Source organism: Bidens hawaiensis, unplaced genomic scaffold (genome assembly GCF_021521415.1).
Source record: "Bidens hawaiensis isolate Kalapana, Puna unplaced genomic scaffold, B.hawaiensis_p1.1 tig00056805_1, whole genome shotgun sequence".
Taxonomy (NCBI): Eukaryota; Viridiplantae; Streptophyta; class Magnoliopsida; order Asterales; family Asteraceae; genus Bidens; species Bidens hawaiensis.
Genome location: NW_027506370.1, coordinates 56,876 through 67,500, shown reverse-complemented (window position 1 = coordinate 67,500; position 10,625 = coordinate 56,876). Strand labels below are relative to the sequence as shown.

At 35.5% G+C, this 10,625-nt stretch overlaps 1 protein-coding gene across 1 annotated transcript; it reads left to right on the top strand.

The window, feature by feature from the left end:
- Positions 1-2,002: 2,002 nt before the first annotated feature.
- Positions 2,003-4,941, top strand: LOC143617665 (cyclic nucleotide-gated ion channel 17-like). Its single transcript, XM_077090149.1, has 6 exons — positions 2,003-2,366; positions 2,604-2,798; positions 2,892-3,193; positions 3,459-3,570; positions 3,729-3,965; positions 4,261-4,941. Exons 1-6 carry the CDS (start codon positions 2,142-2,144, stop codon positions 4,939-4,941), a joined length of 1,752 nt encoding a protein of 583 aa, XP_076946264.1. The 5' UTR covers positions 2,003-2,141.
- Positions 4,942-10,625: the final 5,684 nt, after the last annotated feature.

Genomic DNA, 10,625 nt, shown 5'->3' with positions numbered 1-10,625 from the left:
AATATCTAGGCTATATCTTCTATGTATCTATAAAGGACCAGAAATACCTTGTTTACGTATCATTGGGAAGTGCATTAACATAAATACGGCAGTAAGAAGTGGCAATGCAAAAGTATGTAAACTATAAAAACGAGTCAAAGTGGACTGTCCCACACTAGCACTTCCGCGCAATAATTCTACCAAAGGTGATCCTATTACAGGGATAGCGTCAGGTACACCCGTTACAATTTTCACGGCCCAATAACCAATTTGGTCCCAAGGTAAAGAATAACCAGTTACACCAAAAGATGCAGTCAATACAGCCAGAACCACACCTGTAACCCAAGTTAATTCGCGCGGTTTTTTAAATCCACCGGTGAGATATACACGAAATACATGTAGGATCATCATTAGGACCATCATACTTGCCGACCATCGACGAACTGATCGGATTAACCAACCAAAATTAGCTTCAGTCATTATGTATTGAACAGAAGCAAAAGCATCAGTAACGGTCGGACGGTAGTAAAAGGTCATAGCAAATCCTGTAGCCACTTGTACTAAAAAACAAGTAAGCGTAATCCCCCCTAGACAATAAAATATGTTTACATGAGGAGGAACATATTTACTAGTTATATCATCCGCAATCGCCTGAATCTCGAGACGCTCTTCAAACCAATCATAAACTTTATTGAGATAGGTGCAATCCCCCCTCCGAGAACTGTATAAGTTCTATTTGCATGGTCTGCAATCATATTTAAGTTTGGTTGTTGATGGTTGTTGAAAGTTCTATTTGCAAGTCATTTAAGTTTGTTATATTGAAGGGTAAATAATATAATTTCGAATTTTAATCTTCTAAACTCGAAGCAAGCTTTGATCGCAATTGGGAACTATTGTATCTGTTCAAGTTACGGAAATGATCTTTATTTTAAGAAAAATGAAACATGTTTGAAATTGAAAAAGAAAAAGTTAGTTAATTAGTCATTATTTTAAAAATAAATTGTATTTGAAATTCTAGAAAGAGATTGGAACTTTTATTTGCATTTTGGGCTTTTGCTAAAAGAAAAAAAAATACAATTAAGCATATATTTTTTTACCTAATAGGCTAATATACAAGTTCGTTGACCCGCACCTTTAACATCAAAATCCACCGCCCCTATAACATATGGCCATATGATGCGAGGCTAAAAGTTGCGGTTCTAGTACCACACCTTTTGGCCAAAGTAACCACACCTTCAGGTGCTTTCCATCCTAGCGTATCTAACTCGATTAGATGCCAATAAAGAGATGGTGGCTCATAAGCTTATTTAGGAAATATAAGTTATCGATTTCTTATGAATTAATGAAATTAACCATTAAAAGGAAAAAAAAAATCAGTATTGTTTGTTGAAAAAAAGCCTCCCTAACGTGTTAACAAAGTCTTCTAAAGATTTTGCGTTCTCGCTTTTTCATTCCAACTTATGAATTTGCTACCGTGCATACTATAAATTAGATAAAAGCACATCATGTACTATATGTTATGTCCCCAAGTCACCACATGACATGTTACAAAATTCAGTAGACTTTATTTTGGACCACCAATATTATTATATAGAATAAAAAAGGCATGCATATCTTTCTTTCACAGAACAGTTTCAGCTCTTTCAACTTCTTTTATACGTTGTCATTAATCAATTCATATTCAAATCCATCATACAACAAGTTTCATATTCTTCTAGCGCAAGAAAAACCACAAATTCTGTGTAAAAAATGCATGATTTCCATCTAGGAGTACGTTGTTCTCCCTCCAATGCTAAATCCTTGCTCCAATTCTCCATCATGAACTTCAAGCAAGAGAAGAAAACCAGGTTAAATTCCGCCATTTTCCTCGTAATCTTATAACTCTAGCAAACATTATTGTAACTTCAAATGACTTCCATAGGTTTCACACCGGCGAAGCTGGGAATTCAAGTTCAAGTCATGTGGGTAATATATTAAGGAATTCAAGAATTCGCCTTGATGAAAATAATGGATCAAAAGAAAAAAATATTCTGGACCCTGGAAGTGAAGTTATCCTAAAATGGAATAGAATCTTTCTTGTTTCTTGTTTAGTGTCACTTTTTGTGGATCCATTGTTCTTTTATGTTCCTTATATAGAAAGTAGGCCAGATGGTTCTCGGTGCATGGGGTCTAATTTGAGTGTAGGGATTTCGGTTACATGTTTGCGCACTATTGCGGACATGTTATATATGTTGCATATAGCTATAAAGTTCAGGACTGCTTATGTTTCACCAAGTTCAAGAGTGTTTGGTAGAGGTGAGCTTGTTATGGATCAAAAGAAGATTGTGCGTCAGTATCTGAAATCGAGTTTCTTTGTTGATCTTGTTGCAACATTGCCCTTACCTCAGGCATGACTTTGTCTTATCCTCTTTTAGTTCATCCTATTTTGTTTTTACACAATAGTTGTGTTTGGATGTGCGTTTCGATATTGAGTAATTAGAATCATATTGTTAGTAGTACAAAACAAGGTCCAAGAAACTTGAAAAGGGAAGTAAACGGCTGATTACGTCTGGTTTTCTCGTTATTATGGATATAAAGTTATGGAAATTTAAACTCACATTGTGTTCTTTTTAAATTTTACTCAGATTGCCATATGGTTCGTTGTTCCAGCTAATTGCACCAGCAATGTTTTAGTATTCATTGTCCTCTTCCAATATATTCCGAGACTTTATCTTATTTTTCCTTTGAGCTCTCAAATTATCAAAGCTACTGGAGTCGTCACCAAAACCGTTTGGGCTGGAGTTTCATATAATCTTGCATTATACATGTTAGCTAGTCATGTAAGTTCTCTTTTTTAGTCTTTGAATACTAAATTAAGCCAATAAAAGTACTGATTTTTAGCAATCTTTATTTAGCTAACTCATGGTGTGTAGGTTATAGGAGCATCATGGTACTTGTTGTCAATTGAAAGGCTTGCAACATGTTGGGAATCTACTTGCGCACACGATAATAATACAATGAAGTGTTTATCTCGTTATTTGAGGTGTCAGAATCTATACGATCATAAGCAGAGAACATGGGCTAACAGAACACAAGTTTTTAAAATTTGTGATCCAAACAACACTACAGGTTTCAAATATGGGATATTTGGAGATGCTGTGGCAAACGGGGTTTTTTCTTTCGGTTTCTTTCATAAATGCTGCTATAGCTTATCGTGGGGCCTACGAAACTTAAGGTATCACTACCTTGTTGGGTTGGTTTGGATTATGTTTTATCTTTATCGTGTCAAACGGGAAAATAGAAAACTTTAGCTAAAGAGTAAGTGGGTTGACAGCTATCTAAACCAAAGTCTATTTTTAATGCATACAACCTCTTATTAGATTGGCTTTATTCAATAATAAAGATTATTTTGTAGTAATTTTAATATTTCACTAGTTATTTATAAAAGATTGGTAATTATATTTCACTAGTTATTTATCATCCTTTCTTACTGCACGCAGTTCATATGGACAGACTTTGTCAACAAGCACGTTTATTGGAGAAACATCGTTTGCCATACTCATCGCTCTCGTGGGACTTGTTTTATTTTCCCATTTACTAGGAAATATGCAGGTACTATGCAGCATGAACGCAACTTTTTTATTAATACTCTTTATTAAACATGAAAACTTCTTGTGGAAAACTCATTGCCCACCAGTACCCTGCTAATTAGTCAAATCCAAATTAACAAATTTTTATAATTTATTTAACCGTGTTTTACGTTTTTGTAGACTTACCTACAATTCATCACTGCTAGGCTGGAGGAATGGAGGCTTAGACGTCGAGACAGAGAGTCATGGATGAGACATAGACAACTGCCTCGTGAATTGCAAGAATGTGTTTGTAAGTTTCTGCATTACAAGTGGCTTGCAACACGCGGTGTTGATGAAGAATCTATTTTGTGTAATTTGCCTAAAGACCTCCGGCGAGACATCCAACATCACTTGTGTCTTGATCTCATTCGACGTGTAAGATATGAACCATTACTAACAATTTTATGTTTTTAGTTGTTACAAAACGGGTCGGGCTGGGCAGGGTCATATCCAACTTTTTAATTTTTGTAAAGAATCTTTTTTGGTTTAAACAAATTATTAGACTGTACGCGTTTTGACCAGTTTGACCCATTTCTTTTTAGCTAATATTTCTTTTTACTTTCTAAAGGTGGCAACTTTGGCTTGTTTACTTACCAATGGGTTGATTTGCATGATGTTAGATCTGTAATGGGCCAAATCAATAAATTATAAAGAACCTGTTATTTTTCAGGTCCCTTTTTTCTCTCAAATGGATAATCAACTACTGGATGCAATATGTGCGCGTTTAGTGTCATCACTAAGTACTCAAGGCACGTGCATAGTACGAGAAGGTGATCCAGTTTCAGAGATGCTTTTTATAATAAGAGGAAGACTTGATAGCTCCACGACTAATGGAGATCGAACCGGATTTTTCAACTCGATTACTTTGAAGCCCGGTGACTTCTGCAGTGAAGAGTTACTCACATGGGCCCTACTCCGAAAATCGACTCTAAACCTACCATGTTCAACAAGAACAGTTAGAGCATTAAGTGAAGTTGAAGCGTTTGCTTTACATGCAGAGGATCTAAAATTCGTTGCTAATCAGTTCAGGCGGTTGCATAGTAAAAAGCTTCAACACACATTTCGGTTTTATTCTCATCATTGGAGAACATGGGCCGCGTGTTTTATTCAGGTGGCTTGGAGACAGGCTAAAAAGAGAAGAATGCAATGGAACCTTAGCATGAGTGAATCATCAAGTGAACATAATGACAATGCATCTTCATCGGATCCAAATTCACTTAACGTCACGATATTAGCATCAAGATTTGCTAAAAATACATGGCGGGGAATCTTGAAAACGAAAGAAGTTGAACTGATCAAGCTGCAGAAACCAGAAGAACCTGATTTTTCTGTTGATCTTGATGATGACTAGGTTTAAGTTTATTGATGATACATGATACAACTGTAATTAGTTGTAAGATGGTATTGATATATCAAGTACTTAATTGTGTGTCTAATGTGTGCTACATGTTGAGTAGATGCGAGTAAAGATCGAATAATTGAATCATGACTAATATAATCAAACCAATCAAGAAAGCTTCTAAATTCAATGAGTCTGATATGATTACTTGGAAGTATCATTTGCACCGAGTTTCTTATGATCAAATTTCAGGTTTTAAATTTTACAAACTAGGTTTTGAGCCATGAATGAACATTTGTAGAAATGAGACATTTATCTAGTGTTCAATATATAGCTTAATGGTGTCCTAATGGTGTTATGATAGGATGTGTAGTCTGAAGGAAACTGAACCAGTTACACCGGGATCATACTCCGTCATCAGCACCTGAAGAAACAAGAGGGAAGCACCGACTGAGACGGTCGTCGTTTCAAAGTCCAAAACTAACAGCGAATTACACGGTCTGGGCCAACATGCGGGTGCTGATGAATGTGCATGGGTGTGGGACACAATATGAAACAATATTTTGCAATCGCTTTCATTTTCCAATCAATCCCCGAAGCATAGATTCTACAAGTCGGTAATGAGAGATGTGGAAAGCGTTGAAGACTGGACATCGTCGAACGGATAAAGTAGGCAAGACTTCAAAAACCTTGATGTCTGAATTGGAAGGTTTGAAGATGAAGGAAACAAGTACAAGTACAATTGATTATAAGTATGCAGTCATGTTATTGGGTCTCTCATCAAAAGATGCTTCACTAGGTGAGGTTATAGCGGGCGAAAAGATTATAAAGAACGTCCTTACAAGTCTCCCGAGACGCTTCATTCACATCGTGGCGTCACGGGAACAAGTGTTGAACCTGAAACAAGTCAGGTTCGATGACGTTGTTGATAGGTTAAAGGCGAACGAGGAATGGATAAAGGTACCCTTAAAAATGAGGTTTATATACAAAATGATCTTAAAACGAGAGCATAGGAAACAATATGAATCTATCAAAAATGAAAACGTAGGAAACAACACCAACTACAATATCAATCTACATAAACAATGTTTTACAACAACAAAGAAAAAACCCTAATAATAACAACAAAAGAATCAAAATTAGCAACAAAATAATAGCAACAAATACTTATAACAGCATAAGAAAAAAACCTAATAATAACAACAAAATATAAATCAACAAAAACTTATAACATCTCATAATCGGAAATCAGTAAATATGAACATAAACTAACACCAAACACTTAAAAAATCAAACTCAATAATAACAACAAATTGGCTCTCACTGCTTTCGTGTTAAGAATGATTTGTATTTGATCCTGAAACTAGTCTTCTGATCAAAATCGTGAATCTAGCAAGGGTCAAGGTCTAGGATCCTATGGCTCACGAGGACGTGGATGCGGTCGTGAAACTCACAAGACCATGGTCACCAAGAAGAAAATAAAAACAATGGGGAAAAAAAGGAGAGAGGAAAATAACAAGACTGTTTAAATGAAATGCTACGTATGCGATAAATTCGAGCACTTTGCCTCAAGGTGCCCTGAACTGTTAATAAATAAAAAGGAAAATATATTTGGGCATCAGTCAACCATCATTTCCCACAATCAAGGAGCAATCACAACCAATGCCAGCTCGATTACAACCAATAATTTGTATGGTGTTTTCTTATGAATGCTTTGTAATTTAATATAAACTAGCTGTTTTAATAGGTAAAACCAAAGAAAGCTATCATCTTTGATTAACCTATAAAAGTACTTAAAAGATCCAACTTCAACAAACACAACTCAGATGGACTGAGTAGCACCTCCAGCAATGTAATTACATACTTTCCAACCAATAAACACGGTGTGATTCAATAGAACTTTTAGTTGCAAGTGTTTCTTTAACATCGAATTCTTTGTGGAATTTGATCTAGCACCTTGCAGGCAATAAATAATTAACTACCAACAAATTGGATATTTAGTGCTCGGTTTTAGTGACAAAGATGAAAAGTAATAAACAAAAACAAAGGCACTAAAGAATTAGGCAATGAGAAATAAAAGTAGTGAGTTTGTTACATGGAAATAAAAAGGAGGCTCAGATATCATCATAGCCTTAACTTTCATCATCATCAACATAAAAAGATAACAATGTAGAGGTTCAGATGAGACCAAGCTCATCATCATAACCTTTATCATCAACATCGCAGTCACATACAACATCATAATGTACAATCGGATGAAGGAGTGAGAATATTTCTACAGTAGTCGTCCACCATCGCTGCTGCTATAGACAACCAAAAGTCGCCTATCTCCGCCACTGCCTAGGGTTACAAACCGAACCCGGCTATAGCCACAGCGTCGCCTCACCTAGGGTTTCCAAAATGGAACCCAGCAAACACGAATTGGAGTGAGGCAATATACAATATCGGAGGCAAACAATTGAGAGAAACCAGTGAATGATAGAGATATATGGAGATAGAGAAGAGAGCTTTTTTAACCTGCATAGAATGGCAGGTAAAGAACATGTGTGAAGAACATAAACAGAGATGAAGCACGTGTAATTCAGCCAGACACACGTGTAACACAACCAAGTGATTTGAGATTCTACAACAATCATAGCTAACTTTACAACACTATGAAGCATAAATTCAAAGGAATAGTGACTGAACACATACTTGTAAAATAATATATATAATAATTATACATCTTGTTCTTGTAACACCTTTGAAAAATAACCTTAAACAGACATAAATATACATTTATTTTTATTATTATTATTATTATACTTGACCAACATAAGTGGAAGCAAGTTAACAACATTTAATATCTATAAATTTAGTATTAAGCTTAACAAAATGCGGAAGCAATGAGGACGAGTCTTGCGTTCGGTTCGCATCACGACTTGATCTTCTTTCGTTACTATAAGCTTTTAGTTACCTGGTAGTTACCACCATAAGACATTCAATAACTTATTATATAAATGAGTCATCGACTCCGAAGTGTGAAATAGTAAAATCATTAAAATTTGTCCGTCGCGTAGCGCGACAGATTTTGGAACCAAATCGTTGCATAGCATGACGGCTAATGAGTTGACTCGGGTCAGTTGACCATCTCCCTCTCACTGCAGGTGCCTATTGTTGCATTGTGCTAAAGTCAGCAAGTGTCCAGATTTGCAGTCCTCTAGTATTAGCAAGTTCTTGTTTTCTTTCCATTCTTTAATCTAGTTTCTAACCCGAATTATTTTGCCCGTTAAGGGTATTTCTGTCATTAATGTGTTCTTTTTACTTCAAGTATAAACTCTTATTTTCATCCAAGCATAAACTACTTTATGGTTGGTATATAATCACGCCTCTGCCTCTACGACGCCATGGTCGTTTATACCTTGGTTTCATTATCAATGTCGGTTCAGGGCCAATAGACCATAAATGACCCATTCGATTCATTCTTTTGTTATCTATCACTTGTGAATAAATACAACATCATAGCCATGTTTCATATACTTAGGACATCATCTTCATATCTATGACTTCATAAGTCATTTACACGTCGGTTTTGACAAGTCCTTTATTTAAATCGTGAAAAAATTTATTAAATTTTTTAATTATTCGAACCAATAATCAACCCTTTTCCAAATCATTATGTCAATATTACTAAATCCATATAATTTCGTAACATAATAAAGCGAAACATCTAGTCACGTACCTTAAAGCTTCCCTTTTTGTTTCGCGCCCCGTCAAGTTCGATCTTCCAGATTACCTACAATTCATAACCCGGCTACTTAGCAGGATTCGTTTTCTTTCATACTCTATTCATTAGCACATACTAACATTATCCAAAGAGATCATATCAACCTCCTTATGGCATGTTAGATATCATATTTCTCATTCAAGCATTTCATCAAACACCTTGTTGGCATGATTTCTAGCTATACATTTAGCTAAATTTCATAACTTTCTACCATTTCATATAATCCTAGTTTCATTCAAATCTCACAAAGAATCAATTTATATGTAAAAGTCAATTCAATCAAGGCAAATACAATACCTATTGTTCATGAAATTGGGGTTCTTCACCTTCAAGTTAAAACCCATTTCATAGTAGACTTGAACACTAACAAACAAGTAATGTGTGCCAAGTACTTCAAAATTTCAACATTTATGATGAATTTAAGCATTCATGTACTATCAATTTCACCATATGATCATAATCCATTTACTAATTGCAAGTATTCTACTTGTCAACTTTCACTACTATCATCAAATATGATTTCAAGACATACCTTATGATCACCAAGTTGAGATGGCCACTAATTCACCCACATGCAATGGTTTTATCACTAGCTAGTCTTTCAATTTTTGGGAAATTGGATGAGAAAGAGGTTTTCCTCTCTTTATCTCTTCCTGATGTCGAACACCACACACACACGTGAGTGTTCTCTAAATTTTTATGTTTTATCATGCCTATTTTGCTTTTGTACATGCCCAGCCCTTATACCTTAGTTAGTAATTTAAAAGACCACATTTAACCCCTTTTTACAACCTTACACTTTAATCTACTTAACTAAGTTAAATTTCTTAGTTATCACCATTTTTTGTCATATTACACACAACACGAGTAAATGCTTACGTTTGATAGCGTATAATATTTTGGGGTGTTATAGTTTCTCTTGTAAGACACACAAAAATATTATTTGAATTCTCATTATTCAAATCTCTAATTACTGACATGATATTAGAGTAGTGTTTATGATCTTAGGATCGTTTCTACTCATCATATACCCATCACTCTTCGTGAGTCGCCATATCTACAGTAGATCACACGATGCATCAGGCGTCAATAACGAAGACCTTTCACCCCAACCCATGAATATTATCGGACGCATATTCAACCAGAAACAAACACAAATTGCACATTATCGACCTCACAACAATTTCCCTGTTACAATTAGCCAAATCCAAACAAAAAATCTGAACCAGAAATAGACATAGGATTCAAACCAGAAATAAACACAAACAAACATGACTTAACTACTCAATTGGCCAACCTTAAATTTCATAACCAAAACCCTAATCAGGGCGTGACGGCTGGAGAAGATATTAACACCGCTAAAGGGTTTGAGAAGTTATTCTTTAGTCCTTCCATTACAAAACCTAAACACTTTAGTCCCTCAGTATTTGAATTGCTACAAAAAGGCCCTCTAACTTTGGGAAAAGCCAGTATTGTTCAAAATAATTCTAAACAAAGTATGTCTTGGATTCTTGATTGTGAGGCCACGGACAAAATGACCTTTGACTCTTCCAAAATTGTTTGTATGGGTAAATCAAAAAGATCCTACATCTAAACCGCCAATGGAGAGATCATTCCGGTAAAAAGGGGATGTCCAATTGAAATATCTCCCACCCTAAAACTATCAAACTGTCTTTATGCACCTTCTTCATCACATAAGCTCTTGTCTATTAGTCATGTGATAAAAGAACTCAATTGCACTATTTTAGTGAACCCCACACTCTGAATCTTACAATACATCAGCACCGGAACAATCATTGGGCATGGCACCGAAAACCAAAGATTGTATTATGTGGATGAGGTGACCCAACATGGTAATGCGATGCTTACTCATGGGAAAATTAAACAGGGAAGCATGGTTTTGGAATTTGGCATAGGAGATTAGGGCATC

What these genes read in the sequence shown, in the direction of transcription:
- LOC143617665 (XM_077090149.1), top strand. Translation starts at nt 2,142, where the DNA reads ATGGGGTCTAATTTGAGTGTAGGGATTTCGGTTACATGTTTGCGCACT. An exon ending in CAACATTGCCCTTACCTCAG is followed by an intron (nt 2,367 to 2,603) that starts GCATGACTTTGT and finishes AATTTTACTCAG; the next exon opens with ATTGCCATATGGTTCGTTGT. An exon ending in GTCTTGATCTCATTCGACGT is followed by an intron (nt 3,966 to 4,260) that starts GTAAGATATGAA and finishes GTTATTTTTCAG; the next exon opens with GTCCCTTTTTTCTCTCAAAT.